The sequence below is a fragment of the Cricetulus griseus genome, chromosome 4 (genome assembly GCF_003668045.3).
Source record: "Cricetulus griseus strain 17A/GY chromosome 4, alternate assembly CriGri-PICRH-1.0, whole genome shotgun sequence".
NCBI classification, from domain to species: Eukaryota; Metazoa; Chordata; class Mammalia; order Rodentia; family Cricetidae; genus Cricetulus; species Cricetulus griseus.
The window spans coordinates 96,009,620-96,028,458 of NC_048597.1; the positions used below are offsets into that span (position 1 = coordinate 96,009,620).

General features: G+C 45.8%; 1 protein-coding gene across 12 annotated transcripts in view; it reads left to right on the forward strand.

Moving 5' to 3' along the window:
- The window catches only part of Cit (citron rho-interacting serine/threonine kinase), a 175,323-nt gene that overhangs the window by 93,714 nt on the left and 62,770 nt on the right, over nucleotides 1–18,839 (forward strand). For 7 of the 12 annotated variants that reach the window (XM_027414197.2, XM_027414198.2, XM_035443253.1 and 4 more), the window contains exons 14-22: nucleotides 2,476–2,733; nucleotides 2,895–2,945; nucleotides 3,654–3,707; nucleotides 5,123–5,263; nucleotides 7,069–7,194; nucleotides 10,360–10,455; nucleotides 14,661–14,777; nucleotides 15,737–15,846; nucleotides 16,951–17,125. In XM_027414197.2, coding sequence (XP_027269998.1) covers nucleotides 2,476–2,733; nucleotides 2,895–2,945; nucleotides 3,654–3,707; nucleotides 5,123–5,263; nucleotides 7,069–7,194; nucleotides 10,360–10,455; nucleotides 14,661–14,777; nucleotides 15,737–15,846; nucleotides 16,951–17,125 — 1,128 coding nt within the window. The remainder of the gene's footprint in view (nucleotides 1–2,475; nucleotides 2,734–2,894; nucleotides 2,946–3,653; nucleotides 3,708–5,122; nucleotides 5,264–7,068; nucleotides 7,195–10,359; nucleotides 10,456–14,660; nucleotides 14,778–15,736; nucleotides 15,847–16,950; nucleotides 17,126–18,839) is intronic. The other 5 variants (XM_035443256.1, XM_035443257.1, XM_035443260.1 and 2 more) reach the window with 1 other exon arrangement.

Sequence of the window (18,839 nt, forward strand, 5' to 3'; positions counted from 1 at the left end):
TTACAGCCATGTGCCGTCACACCGGGCTCAATTTTTCCCCTTAATTTAAGTTTAAAAAATTGAACTGTTAGGTTACAAGTATTTCTTTTATAGATCACATTAACATTTAAATGCTTATGAGTGTAGTCTTAATGTATCGTAATATAAAATATATGACTATGTGAGTGTATGTAATGTATGTTTATGTGTATATGTGTATTTACATATGTGAATATATGTTTTTTGAAGGGGGAGTGTTTCTGAGACAGGGTCCCATATAGTCAACCTGGCCTCTAACTTGCTTTGTATCTGAGGATGACCTTGAACTCCTGATCCTCCTGCTTCTAGCTCCTAAATACTGGCATTACAGACATATGTCACTTCACTAGGCTCCCCCCCCTACACCTTTTTTTTTTTTCCTGATGGATGGAAGGGTCAAGAGTCATGAACGACATAAAGAAACCCAAGTAAAGGCTATACTATTTCACCTATGGCCTGTGTCCTGGGTCAGATGTCTGAAGTTCTGTCATCTGGCATCGTGTGCTTTGTGTATCCTATACAGGACACCCATGTGCCCATCGTCCCAAGGTTGGCTTTCAGTAACAGTGCACTGCTGGGTGGGAGGGAGTGTAGTGATGTCCGTGCTCCTCCCTGTAGGGTGAGCATTGCTACCCGAACTCTAAAGATTTTGTAATACCACCTCCCCAGGGTCTGCTGGGTGAGGATCCATTATGGTGAGCTCAAACAGGGTACCTAACACCCTGTTATTACAGAAGGGCAAACTGGGCCAGGCCGGATGGCTCAGTTGTTAAACATGCTTGCCACTCAAGTATGCTGACTGTAGTTTGTGGTGGGAGAGAGAACTGACAGACTGAAAATTGTTTTCTGACCTCCACATGCATGCTGTGGCACGTGCATGCCCATAATAATGTACAACACACACGGATACACACACACATACAGACAGACACACAGACACACACACATACAGACACACATACACACACACACACACACACACACACACACAGACACACACATACAGACAGACACACACACAGACACACACATACAGACAGACACAGACACACACACAGACACACACGGATACACACACACACACACATACAGACAGACAGACACACACACATACAGACACACACACACACACACACACAGACACACACTCACACACAGACACACACATACAGACACACACACACACACATACAGACAGACACAGACACACACACAGACACACATACAGAGACACACACACACACTGGTGAGGGGAAGATGGGGAGAGGGAGACAGAGAAAGTGCTATCACAAGTGGCTGGGATTGTAGTTCTGTGGACAAGAACTTACCTAGCACATGCAAAGGTAGGGCCCAACTTTAGCAACAACAACAAAAAAAATAACCAAAGTGTAAGTTGCAATATGCTGAACTGAAACCCAGAAGCCAACATTCTGTCTCAGCCAATGCATCACCTTGCAGATGTGATTGGAGTTTATGAATGCCAAAGACAGTGCTGGCTTATTTTCTTGTCCTTCTCCACCTGCCTCCTCCTATCCTGCTCATGTTAGCCAGGGCACCATACTTTAGCCTTGATTTTGCAACTGAAGAATCTTTCTATAGTTGGCTCCTAAGTTTCAAGGCTGTTGCCTGTTTCTTCTGGTAAATCTCTTTGTGTGTGGGTGGGTAGGGGGTGGGAAGCCTTGATTCAAATGTTCTGGTTTGGTTTTAAGAAGATTCATTTTGGAAAACATCGGACTGTTTGGATCATTTTAAGGCTTTTTGCTTCAGGGAACAAGATAATTTTTCTTGGGGAAACGTTTGTTTTTCTTCCCTGCCAGTTATTTAGTCTCGGTCCAGTGTTTTGTGACTCTTCCAGGTTTCAGGGTGACTTGCATTGCAGGGGCGACGCTAAGCTCAACCTTCCGTTTTGAGCCCAGAAAAATTAATGGTGAGAAACTGACAATGATGAGTTTCACCTTCCCAGATGATTTCCTCCGAGGTTTCCAATTACCCTCTGGTGCTGTCTGAAAGGTTAATTTCAAAGCTAGTACCATATCTAATTGTGTTAGGATCACGTGGCGTCCGAAGGACAAATCCATAGAAACGAGCACCCTTGGAAGAGAACCATACATGCAGTTCATCTTCGCTCAGAGAACAGCTCTCCTGTGTCTGCTCATCCCTGGGGGTTTTCTGAATCTGTGTAGTCATTTGCTCAGAGTCTGATTCAGCAGCACGTGTGTTTGTGGTGGGGTTACTCAACACACATGTTCTGCATTGAAGCAATTTAATATCTTTTCCCTCTTCTCCATCTCCCAACGCCCCTCCACTTTGCCTCTGTGTCCAGATCACTCTGCTCACATCTTTCTCTGTCTGCCCATCTGTTCTTTGACACCTTTCTTCGATGTACATCTGTCTTCACCGCCCACCCTTTGCTGTGGCGCTCCCGGGTTCATCTTCTGTCCTCTGCCCGCTCTTTAGGAGTACCAGGCTCAGGTGGAAGAAATGAGGCTGATGATGAGTCAGTTGGAAGAGGACCTCGTGTCCGCCCGGAGACGCAGTGATCTCTATGAATCTGAGCTGAGAGAGTCTCGGCTTGCCGCCGAGGAATTCAAGCGGAAGGCAACCGAATGTCAGCACAAACTGATGAAGGTAGTCAGCCACCCTCCAAGAGGGGACTTTGGGGGCACGGACCTGGATGACCTTCACAAGATGCAAGGCCACGCTGGCTCAATGAGTGTAGGTTGGAGACACAATGAGATTCTTTAGAAAACCCCCGTCTTCATTTGTAGATAACATTATTATTGTTTGTTGTAATGTTGGTCACAGAGGCCAAGGAAGTACAACAGGTGATGCATGTGGGCTGTTGAATCCCTAATGTTGTGTCTTTTAACCCACAGGCTAAGGACCAAGGGAAGCCTGAAGTGGGAGAATATTCCAAACTTGAGAAGGTGTGTCTTCTGTGATTGGGCTTACTGTTTGGAACAAATGTTTTTGGAATAGTATCGGTGATTGCTTACCACCTAAGAGTATTTTCATAGAGACTTGGTACATCTATCATATTTTATTTATTTATTTATTTTCGGTGTTAGGGATTAAATGCAAGCCTGTACTGTTACTACTACACTATGCTTTATGCCCCTACATTTTAATGGCTTCTGGATGTCCATGTCAAGATTTAGCTGTGGTTCTAAAGAGATAAAAAACACTTTTTTTTTTTTAAGAGAATTTCATGCAGTCCAGACTTACTATATGGTTGAGGATGACGTAACTCCTGATCCTACTGACTCCATCTCCTAAGTGCTGGGATTTCAGGCACATGCCACCAAGCCTACCTAAAATACCTTCTCCTTCCTGTCTCTTTCTTCTTCTTTTTTGGGTGGAGGATCATACTTCACCACAGTAACACATAAACTCAGACACTTGGTAACTTTTTTATTGTGTTAAGATACTGAGCAACTTTCTCTTCATATATGTTGCTACTCTTTCATGTTGGGACACACCCACACTTCTCTGACAGGCCAATGTTCTATGCTAGCAAGTTCTAGAAAGCAAATCCCAGAGGCTCTGCAGAACCCTGGAGGAAATAGGACCATGCTTCAGGTAGCAAGATGCAGGCTCTGATCGCTGTCTGTTTTCTCTCCTGGCTTTAATTATAGATCAATGCCGAGCAGCAGCTCAAGATCCAAGAGCTCCAGGAGAAGCTGGAAAAGGTAGGTACAGCCTAGGGAGCTTGAGGGGGCATCCCATTCCCAAGTCCCTGTCTGCCCCACTCTGGGCAGTAAAGATGAGAGAAGCTGTCAGTCACTGGCAGCAAAGGTGATGAAGAGCCTGTGTACTGCTCAGATATCATATATCAGGATTCTACATCTAAGCTTTCCTTTTGTAATGTGCCGGCAGTGTTTGTTTTTAAAAAACAAACTTGTGTGAGACTCTGGGACAGAAACACAAAGGCGGCTTCTCGTGCCTCCGGAGAGGCCAGGCTCCCATTTTGCATATTTGTAGAGGAAGCCTGGGTCCTTCTCTAGCAGGACTGTGACAGATCCCTTCTCTGGGGACTGTCAGTGGCTCCCTGGTGTCATGGTGTTAGTGTGCATGTGTGTGTGTGTGTGTGTGGGGGGTATTGACAAAGTTTGTGCTAATGGTCCTGCTTCAGTTGTACTTTAAAAACTTTTTGTTGACAGAGCCTGCTTTAGCTTATTAAGGAATAACTAGCAAATAAAAACATATTTGTAGTGTAAAAAATGGTGTTCTAATGTATGTATTCAGTTATGTGATCAGGCTAATTAGCATCTCCTTCATAGCTCTCCCTTTTCTGTGATGGGGCCTGCTAAGGTCCACTCTCCACAATTCCATGGCTTCTCTAAGTGAACACCAGAAATGCCCAGTGGAAGGGCAGAGGGACCTCGGTTTGGGATGAGGTTTCTGCATACGTCTCTGCACATGCTTGCTGGTTGGTTTAATAAGGACAGGTTTTACTTCTTTACAAACATGCTGTGGTAGCCATGCATAAATATATGCATCCTATATTCATGTAAATAAAATGTAAACTATATATCCCATACATTTGCATTTTAATTTTTCTCCCAAATTCAGATGTCATCCACAGTGCTGTAAAAGCTGTAGTGCAGGTTAGATCAAAATAAAAGTTAGTAAATGACAAAATTAAGAAGCTTAGCCTTCTCTTTTTACCCTGTCGATTATCACAGACCTGAGACTATTACAGTCTTTGAAAGGTCATGACTCAGCTAGCGTTTGACCTTATTTTCCTGTTGTAATTGTTTACACGTTTCCTACAGGCAGCTTAGTCAGAAGGAACTAGATTAATTCTGGGCTTCTTTTTGTTTGGTTCTGTGTGTTGCATTGAATTGGAGACACGAAAGATTCCAGTCACCCCAAGAAAGAGAAGTGCATCAATTGTAACTATGGAATGTGTTCCAAATTCAGTGCCATTAAAAAAACAGTGTACCTAATGCATACAAAATATGCAATAAATGAATGCTTGTGTTTTGAAGAGTGGATCTGATGTGCTCAGCGTCACCAACTTTTTCTATTTTTGTTTTCTTCACCCTACCCCCTCCACAAATACATGTAGACATCTATGTCTTGTCCCCTTTTCTCTTGCCAGGCTGTAAAGGCCAGCACAGAGGCCACTGAGCTCCTGCAGAACATCCGCCAGGCAAAGGAGCGAGCCGAAAGGGAGCTGGAAAAGCTGCACAATAGAGAAGATTCTTCTGAAGGCATCAAAAAGAAGCTGGTCGAAGCCGAGGTGAGCAGGGCCCTGTCCTCAGTAAGTGGTGCTCTGACCCTGGCTGACCCCTGGTTGTGCTGAGGCAAAGAAACTGTAAAAATCACCTGCTCATGTTTGACCAAACTTCTTCCTTTCTGAAGATCCCTTCCACGTGTGTCTCAGCAGCTCTGAGGCGAGTGACGCTTGGACAGGACGTTTTCCTTCCTGCTTCTCCTCTGGCCTCTGGACTGATCTGGGTTCTATTTTATCTAGGCTCACTAGCTGCTGCTCTGAGGTTTTCTTTTTCTTCCCCGTGGTTTGCTGTTTCTAACACAATGTGATCTAACAGGTTGTTCTCCACAGCTTTGCCAGCTACCCTTGTCAGTGACTCCAGGCCTGTGTTTTGGGCCCTTTCCCCATCAGGTTCTTTGTTGTTGTTGTTGTTGAAATCATATAACTATTTATACTGAAAATACAAGTGGCTTTTCACTGAAAAACGTAAACAGTGCAGACAAATAGAGTACACAGTGAGACTCCTTTACCTGTCTCTGCCTCTCCGGTGCCCTCCCTCAGTGTTTGTCTTACAGAGTTTGATTGTAACGTAATTGATTTCACCGTCCTGTCTGACCCTGGGTCTTTTCACTTCCCCACCACCTGCATGTGACTCTGCCTGTACATGGCTATCTGGGGTCTGTCCTCACCCTCATTCCTGGCTGTTTCCCACTGTTGTCCTGAAATCCCAAGTGTGTGTGTGAACAGTCCCTCAAGTTTAGAGTGACCCCAGTACTGTTTCCAAAAACTGACTTTCTATTTTTAGTTTCTTCATGCCAGTTGGGGTCACCAGCATTCTCCTGGTTGTCCTAGCCTTGAAACCTTGGCATCATCTGCATTACCGAGTCCTACAAGTACAAAGCTTACCCTCCTCTTTGCCCTCTCTGTAGCCTTCCTCATGGTCCAGACCCCTTTCCTGTTAGTTAAGCGGATGAAGTGGTTTTCTGATCTCCAGCTTCCAATCTTTCCTTTTCCCCACCTAACTCACATAGGATAATATTTGTGGGCCCCCAAGTTTCTTCCCCATCCCCAGTCTTTGAGGGTCTCTGTATATCTTAGGTGCACCCTTGAGGCTGGGTGCACCTGAGCCCTATGGAACAACAGCCATTTGACCCACAAATGCTGGCTCCTTTTCACTTGCTCTTGCTCTGACTCGCTCATGTTCATACAGTGGTCAGTCTGGGCTTGCCTTGGAGCTCCCATTGCCTTTTGACCACCTCTGTGTTTCCCCTGAACTTTCTCTTATGCATAAGATGGTTGTGTGTGTCAGTGGCCCGCTCCCTCGTCCCCATCCTCTCCTGCCCTCCTCACTCCAAGCTACCTTGTGTCGTCTCTCTCCAGAGCTCATGCCTCTTCACCTCACACCTCAGTTTGTATGTCTAAACGTCCTCCTTCCTGCCCATCAGTCCCCACAGTACTTTGTGCCTGTTGTCTTTGTGGTTCTCCCCTGACCCCGTTCCCCTTAACCCATGTTGTATTTGTTGTTTGTCTTATCTTTTCTGAGGGCAGAGTGACATCATCTCCCTTTCTGTCTTTCCCATGATGCCTAGTGTGGTACTTCGCAGATAGTAGGTGCTTGGTAAATATTTGAATGAATGAATGCACTCTTGTAATCCACACAGCCGAGCACCCGAATTCTAGAATTGTCGTCTTCACCGTTGCTTCAGGTGCCTGAGAGTTTTTTCTTTCCAACTCGAGAGTGTCTGCCTCTCGAGGGCTCTTTCCCTCGGTGCAGGTGGTATGCCCACAGCAGTTGCTCCATTAAAACTCTCTGATTGATTCACGACCTACAGGAACGCCGCCATTCTCTGGAGAACAAGGTAAAGAGACTAGAGACCATGGAGCGTAGAGAAAACAGACTGAAGGATGACATCCAGACAAAGTCCCAACAGATCCAGCAGATGGCTGATAAAATTCTGGTGAGCAGGAACGAAAGCTGCAAAGTTCAAAGATGAGAGGTCAGAGGTCTCAAAGGGAAGGGGGCAAGAAGACTCACAGGCCGTCCCAGGGGAGGTGTCATCAAATAGGTAAATGGAGAGACCACAAGGAGAGTAGCACGGATGAGCTGATACTGGACATTCCAGTATTTGCTCTCGCCTGGCATTTTAAAGAATGAAATTGCGCATTTATCTTTTTTTTTTTTCCTGATGTCCTCTTAGCAGAGTTTTGTTTGGCCATTAATGTGGCAAAACCAGTGTAAAAACCTATTGGGGTTTTAGACTTGTAAGGCCAAAGCCCAGATTCTTGGTTTGAGAAACAAAAGAAGTGAGTTACATGGGTTGTTTTCCTAAGAGTAGTATCTGCCTCAGTTCGCTGTTCACCCACTCACAGTCTCTGCTGGGTTGGCTCTTATTAGTACTTTACCCCATTGCCTCCCTCCGCTGAGCATCTTTTTTTAGGCTTGTCATAATTGGGATTCTGTCTTCAGCACTGATGACCAAATTAACTTAATCAGAGAATGTGCGCTGGGGTGACTGAGACCGTAGATGCAATGATGCCCCTCCTGGGCTGGGTCAGGAGGGTGGGGTGGGAGGCAGCACCTTCCAGTCTCGCTCTCAAAGCCAGAAGTTTGATGTCATATTTAAGAAGCTCAGGGATGGCTTGGGATTCATGGCCAATCCCCCTTTTGTCCCCTAGAAGGAGGTGGGTGTGGGGAGGGAATAGGCCACTTCATCTTTCTTTTTGTCACTTCTGGGGAATGAGGTGCCTGCAGCTATATGAACTCAAGAATGGTTGACTTACAGGTTTGCATAGCACTTAATACCAAACTCTTCAGCAACAACTGATCGATTTCTCTGGGTATTCCCACAATGTAAGGGTGTTTTTGAGCAAATAGATAGAAGAGGAATTGGGTTAAAGTGTTTTGCTTTGCCTTGTAGTCTTTATATTTCTGTATGTATGTGTGTGTGTCTGCACACAAGACAAATGTGGTTGTCCACTCTTCTGATCTCTTGTTCTGTCATCAGAATCTCTCTGGGCTCTTGTCAAGCATGTGAATTTTACTGTAAATAAGGGTAGATCCTGCCACTGTTGCCCCTTACCCGACTAACGAGCAATATCAATGAAGGGCTTAACTCTTGTGGTTCCAGAGTGTTTCTCTATTTAAAGGTGATGTGTTCATTCATTCATTCAACAAATATTTAATGAGCTTCTACTATGTGCCAGGCACTGTTCCAGGAGCTGGAAACATAGCAGTGAACACCAGTAACTGCGTGACATAAGGAAGAGTTACTCTGATGCATATAGTAAAAGATATGTTTTAAAAAATGACAACAACAACAAAAAAAAGCAAAACCACCAAGTAGTGAGGCATTAGTCGGATTCTGGATTGTAAATGTAGTCGTCAGTCTCAGCTGTCTGAGTGGTGGGTTTTTATTTTAACCTATCTTTAGATTTCCATCCCCATTTCTGTGCCATCTTATGAGGACTGAACCTGAGAAAAGATGATCACCAAGGGACTTGTAACCAAGCAGTCAAATCTTTATCCTGAATGTATCTTGTCACCTCCCCAAGTGCCTTTGTGTGTGGCTGTCTGTGCCTTCGTTTTCACAGAACGTGCCTCTTGCTCAAGAACCCTGTGCTCAGGCTGCAGAGTATATGGGTCATGGGCCAAGAACGGTTCCTCAAACCACCATAGAGTGATGATGCTGGCAAGCAGGTCACCAAATGTCCTTGCTTTAAAATGCTTGCCATTCCAGAAGTTTCAGAAAGGGCAATTGGGGCCTCATTACGGGCCTGCCTCTGTTTTAGTCAGAGGCCTGCAGTCCTTTAGTGAACAAAGCCCATGAAATGTCTTTATTAGTTAGATTCCTGTTTACATTCAGCTTCCGGTGAGCACATCTGGTAGACTGCAGCAGGTTTTGTGCACCTGGTCTTGAGACCAAACATTTCAATGGCCCTCCAGGCAAAAGCCTGTATCAGCAGACTTGCGGGTTGTTGTATGTATGTGATTGTCAAAAGTATTCCCCCACCTTCCGTCTTGTGGACATATCCCATATAACTTCTTCATTCTTCAAAGTTCTCTATCCATTGTTTCCACTCCACAGAAGAAAATTCAACAGTAATATAAAGAGAAGAGAACTTGGGAGTAATGACTTCTGATGTCAGTAATTAACTAAGGGGTCCAGACTCCTGGTTCAGATGCAACCGTGTCTGCATTTAGTGTGTCTTTTAGTGAATTGGATGCTGTGTTTCCTAAAAGATCGGTTTAAAACCACAGACAAATGAGTTGGTGTAATTTTCAAACGGATCACAATTTTGCTTAAAGGCAGAAAAAGCAATAAGAGAAGCAAGAGAGCCTTCAACTTGAGCTGTCTGTGTGATTCCAGCTTCTCTTCTCACCTGTGTGTACACATGCATTTTCATTGTCACTGCCTGGGTTCCGTGTTCATCTCCAGTCCTGTTAGCGCTGCTTCTCATCAACATTGTATCACGTGTCCATCTCCAACGTTCACACTCTCCACATGCCAGTCATTTACAATAATCACTCAAAATGCCACGGTTATTTTTATACTTACGCTAATTGTAACGTTAGCTTTCCTTTTTAGCGAGGGTTCTTGAGCAATGCCTTTATGAATGAGGAAGACCCATAGTATTGCTTATCTTCATAATAAATTAAAATCCTTTTTCTTATTTAAGGCTGATGAATATTAACAATTGAAAACAGCCCGAGGCTCAAGACAGTGGTCAGGATCTCTGTGCCATGCTGAGCTCTCTCAAATGTTGCCTTGTTACCTTTATTTCTCTGTAAAGTGGAGCCGCTGCCCCTGTCTGACCTGTCACAGCAACCGATCTGCTCTCACAGCCCACCAGCTGTGTGTACGGGTGTGTGTGTGTGTGTGTGTGTGTGTGTGTGTGTGTGTCTGTGTGTGTCTGTGTGTGTCTGTGTCTGTGTCTGCTTGGACTTGGGAGAGCCAGGGCCACATGGTGGCGGTTTCCTTCCCAAGAGCCTTAGTCTAGTATTGGAAGAGCAGTGGCTGGCTGTCACCTGCGGTGCCTGTGGCGTGGTGGTTGTGTTTCCTGTGTCTCATGTGCATTGGCGCCCTTCCCCAAGCACGCCTGACTGACTGTTCTTTTGTGTCCAGGAACTGGAGGAGAAACACCGGGAGGCTCAGGTCTCAGCGCAACACCTAGAAGTACACTTGAAACAGAAAGAGCAGCACTACGAGGAAAAGATTAAAGTAAAGCCACCCTGTCACTCTTGTCTACAGCCTTCCATTGCATGTGTGTGGCTTCCCTGCATCCTGGGACACTTGGGCTCACTGCTTGCTAGAGCAAAGGGTGGTTTAGGGTAAATAGTGTCCTTACTGCATGATGCCAGAATTTCATGTCTGGAGCTTAAAATAGTCTTTGTTCCATATTGTGGTTCCATCTTCTTTTATTCATTTTTAACCCACCATGATTTGGGGTGCGATTATTTAGATTTGGTCACATACCCACATATTTTTTGCTTTCAGTTTTCTTTCTGTATCTCTGACTTCATTCAGTACCTTTTCCTTTGGTTTAAAGTACATCCTTGCTGGGCGGTGGTGGCGCACGCCTTTAGTCCCAGCACTCGGGAGGCAGAGGCAGGTGGATCTCTGTGAGTTCAAGACCAGCCTGATCTACAAGAGCTAGTTCCAGAACAGCCTCCAAAGCTCCAGAGAAACCCCCGTCTCAAAAAACCAAAAAAAAAGTACATCCTTGAGAAATTAATTTTGTGAAGATCTAGTGTTGTTCTGAAAATTTTTTTTTTTTTTAATATTGTAGGGGTGTGTGTGTGTGTGTGTGTGTGTGTGTGTGGGTGGGTATAGTACCTGAGGAGCCAGAAGAGGGTGTTGGATTTTTTTTTTCTGGAGCTGGAGTTACAGGTGGTTATGAGTCACCTGACATGGGTGTTGGGAATCAAACTCAGGTCCTCCACAGAGAACAGCCAGCACTCTAGCTCCTTAACTTCACATTTTAGAAATGGCATAGATTATGGTAAAAAAATAGACATTTTTTATATGTCTATTGTTTACTTTTTCCACATCTGTTCCATTACCCTCTCTTGTGTCTTCCCTGCTGCCCATGTTGGTTTGCTTCCACCTCTGAAACATTACCCCTTCCACTTTTGTGTTATATAATTTTTAATGCGTGTTTTAAATTAGTGTATTTTTTGTATGTAATGATGTCCATCCCATTCTTGCTTTTTAAGAAAAATACTTTTTAATTATCTGAAAATTTGATACTTGCATATAATAATGCAATGCATTTTGATCATTTTCACCCATACTTTCCCCCAACTCCTTTGTACTGTCTCCAGCCACTTCCCTAGTTCCATTTGTGCTGCCTGTGTACACATGCCAGCCTCATTCTTAGGGGTGCCGTATTCTCCACTGGCTGCTACCGTGCTCTGTGGCTGCCCAACCTCACTGCTGTTTGGCTTTTATTTTGAAGTCATCTGTCAATCTTACTGTTACCTCCTTGAAAATGAACCCAAGCTTGTGTGTGTTTCCCTCTGCCTTTAATTTTTCTGAAGTCTTGCTGTGAGTCGTTGGGATGTTGAGCTCTTTTAGTTTATCCCGTTTGAAAATTTGAATGGATTGGCACATTTTTACTCAAAACCCAGGTTCAATGTATTTCAGGTATTACTTTGCCATCTTTTGTCTTTGCTGCCATTTTGAGAATTTAGACAGGCATGGGCTAGATCTTCCGGGCTCCACCCACCCTCTTCCATGTTTTCCGTTTCTCCTTTTCCCTGTGCTGTATCCTAGGTAACTTCTGCTGCCTTGCTCTCCACTTTGCTAACCCTCTCTTAACTGTGTCTAAACTGCTGACAAACCAGTCTGTTGAGGTTTTAACTCCAGGAATACGCTTGATTTCTAGGCAGATATTCTATTTGCTTTGTTCCCAAGTTTACTAGATTATGGAAGATAATTTTTGACCCTATATATTTATTCTCCAGTCTGTCTTTCATACCTTGAACCAAAGTAGGCATGTCTAGCTGATGACTGGTGTTTTGAAGCTTGGCTTTTCACCCCTCTCTTTCTCTCTCTTATGCTGTCTGTTCCCTTTGGTGTGTCTGTCTGCTGCCTGTTTTCTTTGACGAATCACTAAGGGGAACTTTGAGCAGGAATCTTCTTTCCCGCTCGAGGCTATGGAGACAGCCTTCAGTTCACTTGGTTCGGCAAATGGCTTCAGTTATAAACAACTTTGTTTTCATCACTTTTTTCTTAGTCTGATTTTCCTTAGCTTTTGGTCTGAAATGTTTTAATTCTCTTGTCATCACCACTACCCCCTGAGAACTGAGCTTAGGTCACATGACTTTGGTCATTATATCATACGTGACCTCTTCTTTGCCCAGACATTGCAAGAGGCTGTCGGTGTCTGTGATGATCCTGTCCTAGGTTTCTTTGCACCCTCAGTATTAAGATGTCTTCTCGTGGCCAGTCCAACATGGATGTCCTCACCCAGCTACACCGCTGCCGTCACCACCCTGCCACTGTCTCTTACCTGTGGCAGTTTTCAGTAACTTTTATTAGAGGACTATAGGAAAATGTCCAGATGTGGCCTCAAATGCAACTGCTTAGTTTAGAATTTGTAGTGGTTTCTAGACTTAAATGTTGAGAATGAGACTATATACAGTAGTCTCCCAGCACTCCTGCGTGATGACAGTAACCCCTTTGTGGAATCCACTGTGTACTTTAAATGATGATACTGAAGTGCCCATCAAAAGCCATGTCTGTCTTACATCTCTCTCACCATCATTATGATCGTCTTCCTGCCAATGGAACCCTGTCAAAGCCGAGATGCTTTCGTTCTGGATGGAGGCTTGTTCCTTCTGGTCCACATGCAAGTCACTTCAGGACTCATCGCTGTCAAGGTCAGGATCTGACTTAGGACAGTCATCCCAAGCAGCCGTTTTCCTTTGAGTTAGCACCCCGGAGAAGGGGGCTTCCTTAGCCTGGATTTGTGTTTGTGGTACAGTGTCTGGTCCTGTTCCCTTGTAACTAGACAGAACTTTATTTTATAGAATCCAGGGAGTGTTCCGGAAAAGCTCTGTTTTCTTCTGCCTTCTCTGCTGGGATCCAGGCACGCTGTTCCTTGTGAGCTCTTCTGTATTGTGTTCCAGCTTTTGAAAGGCCATTTTGGTCGTAGCTCTGATCATACCCTGGATCCACTGTGCTCTTGTTCATAATTTTAGAATAGCCCTCAGACATCCAACAGAACGGTCACTTTTTTGTCCCACTGAGTGTTCCCATCCCTCATGACCCTGCTCGCCACTTTCCGGTCTTCTCCACCAACTTTCATTCTAGTTTTTTTTCCTCATCAGTGAATTCTAGTTTAAAGCCCTCTTTGATACTTGTTCTTTCCTTTGCCGTGTGGACCCCTTCCCTGCTGACTGGCTCTCTTCTAGGAGCAGTGGACCTAGAAGCTGTTAGAGGGCCCTTCACAATAGACATTATGGGGAAGGCATATTTCAAATCCCATCTGTGACCCCGATTCTGGCAGCTTTATTTCCAGCCTCCTGTCAGATGTTGGATGGCTGTGGGTGTTGTTCACAAAAGCAAAGTGAACTCTTTGTGGTGAGGAGAATAGGCTCTTACTTGGTCAAAGGCTCGGAGAGTTCAGTATCTTCTTCCCTCCATGACCCTCAGGGTTTTGGTGATTAGGAGGGCCAAGTGCCTTGCAGAGCATTAGATCAAGCTGGTGGATTGGTGACACCGTTACTGTTTTATTTTTTCCTCTTTGGGAATAGGTGCTCACAATAGCAGCCCGAGCCCCGAGAACACAGGATTTCTGTCTTCCTGAGAATAGTGTCTTTTTTTTTTCTTCCTCCCCATGGACTTTTAATCCCGGTTACATCAGAGGAAAACAGACACCACCCCCCCCCCATCTTTTATATTATCTTTCCCGCCCACAACACCCTCCTGTCCCCGGCTGTGTCAGAGCATCAGCCCCAGTCACCCAGACTCTCTGGTCCTTTAGCTCCTGTCCTTGTGCGATGCACGGCTCGGGAGCGCCCAGAATTCATTTTGTTCAAATTAGGAGCAAGGCATGTTCTGAAAACCACTGGTATATTGGCTAAGATAATGTTCTCGACTGCTATGCGCTTCCCTCTCCCGGACTAGGGTGCTGAGTGATCTCTCTTCCCACTCGTCCTGCAGACAGCTTCATTTGGTCATGGCTCTCTGGTCTCTGGAGCTGCCCTGTTTCACAACAGTCTCCTCATTCACGCCCACCTGGTTTTGGGCAGTTGGTGGCAATGTTCACTTCTTCATGTCATCTTGGTGAATAAATAGACTCTGCTCGGGTTTCACCTTCTCTTTGACCCAGGGTCTGGAGACCTGGGGCCTCTGCTGCCTCTCTTCCCCTCCACCCCCCGTTTAGCATCCTGGGACATTCATATCTTATGTCTCCATAGGTGTTGGACAATCAGATAAAGAAAGACCTGGCCGACAAGGAGAGCCTGGAGAACATGATGCAGAGACATGAAGAAGAGGCCCATGAGAAGGGCAAAATCCTCAGCGAGCAGAAGGCGGTAGGTAGCAAGGCTCCAAGCCAGCTTTCCAAGAAGGGTCTTTGAGCGAGGCCAAGAGTCGCTCTGTTTCATCCAGTAACTTGTCCTCTCCGTGGCATCATATGGGGTTGTTGGGTGCTAGGGAGCTTTGTCAAAATCAGCTTCCTGTCCCCAAGGAACAGTGGCCGGATTTATGTTCTTTAATGACTGACTGACTGCAGAGTGGTCCCTCCGAGGGCCTCTGGACAGCACCCAGTGACCTTCGGTCTCCCACATCTCTCTCTCTCTTAAATTTGTTTATTTCTCTCCCTTCAAACTTGCTGGGCCCGGGACTGGTCTGTGATGCATGTGAATCCATATTATCCCAGACACTCATGGGGGCTTTCCATCCCAGGATCCCTAAGGGAAGGACTAGGGATGTAGCTCAAGCTCACACACTTGCCTGGCATGCATAAGGACCCTGGGTCTGCCCTCCTCCCCTAATCTCTAAAGGGTCCTGTCCAAGTTATATTTTAACCCGCCCCCACCCTCAACTAAGATGAGAAAATGCTAATGTAGAGAAATACGTTATAATGTTTATGTAGTTACATGTTCAGGTTAGAAGCTCCTAAAGGCCCAGGCTGTATACAAATGACACTGGGATGTAAAGAGGCCTGCTTCTATGCAGGATAGCAGCTTTCCAGATAGGCCCTGGTGTGTGGTTTTGATACAAGCCACTTAGTGTGGAGACATTAGTTTCATCTGGAAAAACATCTGAATCCCACCCACAGTCATCAGTTCATCCATTGATGAGCACCATCCATTGAGCAATGACACTTGTGACCTTCAGGGTACAACCTAGAGGAGTCTGTCACTACCTCTGGCCAATCAACCTGTGGACATTTGTAAGGACACTTTCAGTTTGGCTCCCACAGCCCACCTTCACCCTTCTCGGATGTGACTGTCCATGTGTGAGATGCTGAAGGTCTCCTGTGTTTCAGATGATCAACGCTATGGATTCCAAGATCAGATCCCTGGAGCAGAGGATTGTGGAACTCTCTGAGGCCAATAAGCTTGCGGCAAACAGCAGTCTCTTCACCCAGAGGAACATGTAAGTGTATTTACTGCACTCGCCTTCACTCCTGGCACAGGAAGCCTGTCCTTTTGTCTGATGGAACCACCACAGGTTTAGTCACAAATGCGCATCAACTCAGCCTTTCTGTGCAAATGCACACTTGTGTTTTGCTCTCCTTTGAATGGTCTCACTCCTGCACGGTATCTCCCCCCGCCCCCCTGCTCTGGGTAGCCATGGCTGGACCTTGAACTCACAGAGATCCTCCCGCCTCTGCCTCCCTAGTGCTGGGATTAAAGGCGTGCACCACCACTACCTGGCAGGAGTCAGGTGTTGTTAAGTACCTCAAATTTCTAACAGATCACAGAATGCTTTCCAGCAGCTAACAGGCTGGTTATAGTTTGGTTCTGGACGGTTGCTGTCCCTGTCCCCATCCTGACCTGCAGTTAGTCAGCAGGAGGTAACCTCCTGTATACCCAGGTCAGCCACATATCCTGCTGTAGGGAGCTAGGCCTTGGGGGTCAGCACGGGTCGGCCAAGTTCATAAGTCCTCTGATCACAGTCCCCCTGCTTGACATTAAATCTCTAGACATGTTCTCCTTCAGGCTCATCCATCCCTTCAGAGATATTTGGAATATCCCCATCTTACTGTGAACCAGTTGGGTAACCTGCTCTCTGGTCTTATGTTCTCGGTTTTGAAACTTGTTGCGGTTGGCAGGAAGGTGAGGAAGCATCCCAGAGTTCTAGAAGGAGCAGGGCTCCTTTTCCTGTGTTGTGAGCTCTCAGGAGGACACTTCTACTCAAAGGAGGCCTCTTTTTACTCTGTACATAAGCTCTAAAAGGAAAAAAAAAAAAAAAAACAGAAAAAGTCTACCAAAGGATTGAAATGTTAGCATCTGGTGCCTGACCATACTTAATTCAGTAGACAAAGAACTCAGAGCACTGATGACTACAGGGTCCTGGTTCCTCATGCTATGCCCACACCTAGGAGGCTAGATTAGGAGGGGCGATAACCCTGGTATGCTTACAGTTTCCTTACTGAAGATGCACCCCTCACTCCCTTTCTGCCTGCCGTACCAAGGAGACATGTTTACCTCTGTTGATTCTGTTTGGACCCCTCCTCCTCCCTCCCCCCCACACCAGGAAGGCCCAGGAAGAGATGATTTCAGAACTCAGGCAGCAGAAATTTTACCTGGAGACACAGGCTGGCAAACTGGAGGCCCAGAACCGAAAGCTGGAAGAGCAACTGGAGAAGATCAGCCATCAAGATCACAGTGACAAGAACCGGCTGCTGGAGCTAGAGACAAGGCTGAGGGAGGTGAGGATGAAGAGTGGTCCCTGGACAGGTTTTGCTGGAGGAATCCAGTCCCCCAGCCAGCCAGCTTCCAAGCATAAATCAATACACACTGGAGGGCCTTGCACATGGTGACTAAGAGTATAGAGTGGCCCATATGGTTTCAGGTTTGAATTCACCTTTATTTCTCACCAGTTTAGAAAACAGGATTTCATATGTGTGCACAGCAAGCCTGTGGCAGTCAGAGGACAGCTTTCAGGAGTTTGGGTCTCTTCTTTTACCATGTAGGCTCTGGAGATCAAACTCAGGTTGCTCAAGTGTGGCAGCAAGCACTTTAACCGGTTGAGCCCTCTTGCCAGCCCCCTAGTTTTCTGCTTATAGAAAATATGTTCGTGCTTCAGGCTCCTTATCTCTGAGGTGTTAGTGGTGATGTTTCTCCCTTTTAGGGCTTTGCAGGGGTCGTGGAGGTTGAAGCATCTGTCCAACCATGACTGAGCAGTTTCCGCCTTCTGTGGGATTTGAGGAGGGCCACGAGATGTGCAGTACATGCATGGCCTGGCCATGGGCCTATGACTGAGGCAGAGGTCTGTCTCATAATGACAGGAGATTAAAAGACAAGCAGGTTAAGCTTTGCTTGGTGGAGGAAAACTAGGAAGAAGCCATGCTCTTCAGAGGAGAATATAGCAAGTCTGGTTGGGAATAATGCTGAATTTCATTAAACCAGGAAGTTAGATGCAGGTATCCATTGTGTATTTATTAAATACCTATTGTGTGTCAGCTAGTAGTCAGGTATACAGTGGTAATATCAGATGAGTGTTCCTGACCTTGGGGCGATGTTGGGGGGAATATATCGAGCTGGTCCCAAATAAACAGGACTGGAAAGCTGTTCTTTAAAGTCAGACACCTGGGCCAGGAGTGAGGCTAGTGTCACATGCATAGTAGGTGCTCAGATATTTCCGATGGCATCTGTCAAAGAGTAGATTATCTTTCCTAAGGAAAAGACTGCTGAGCATTGGAGGACTAAATCGTGGAGAAGGAATACTCAGGGCTCCACAAGTGTCTGTTTTAACCAGGCTCCAAAGACAGAACATAATCCCATTTTCAGGGCCTGTCAAGGTACTGGTCCCTCCACTAGCATCATCCAGAGCCTTATGGTGCACTCTTTGGTGTCATCTACAGCAGCTTTTTATTGCAGGTTCTTTGAGACAGTGGCCACCTGTCCCAGCCTCCCAAGTGAGCCATAGTTGTGAGCCACTAAGCCTAGTTTATCGTTTTTAAAAGTAGAATTGGGAGGGGCATGTAACAGGCACTCTGTGTGATTGGATCAGGGGATTGATTGGTCTCACTTGAACTGTCTGGGCTACACTTTCACTTTTCCCAGGAGAGTCAGCCTTAAGGGTGTCGGTGTAGACAACACAGACAGACAGACAGACAGACAGACAGACAGACAGACAGACAGACAGACAGACACCTTCAGCCTGGGCGAGTCAACTGTCTTTCATCTCTCCTTTCCATGTGGTCTGTCTTCCTGAGCCTGAGAGTGCAGTAACTCATCTGGGAAACCAGTGTCCCTGGGGAAACTTGGTATTTCGTGAACAGCTCACTGCTTCCCCCACCCGCAGGACGGTAGGTTTTGTAAGAGGCTCAGGGCTCTCATTCTCCCTGGGAGTTTTGGAGTTTAGCTCTAAATAAAACAAGGCCAGTCCATCTTCTCTGGGCAACATGCTGGTATGAGATT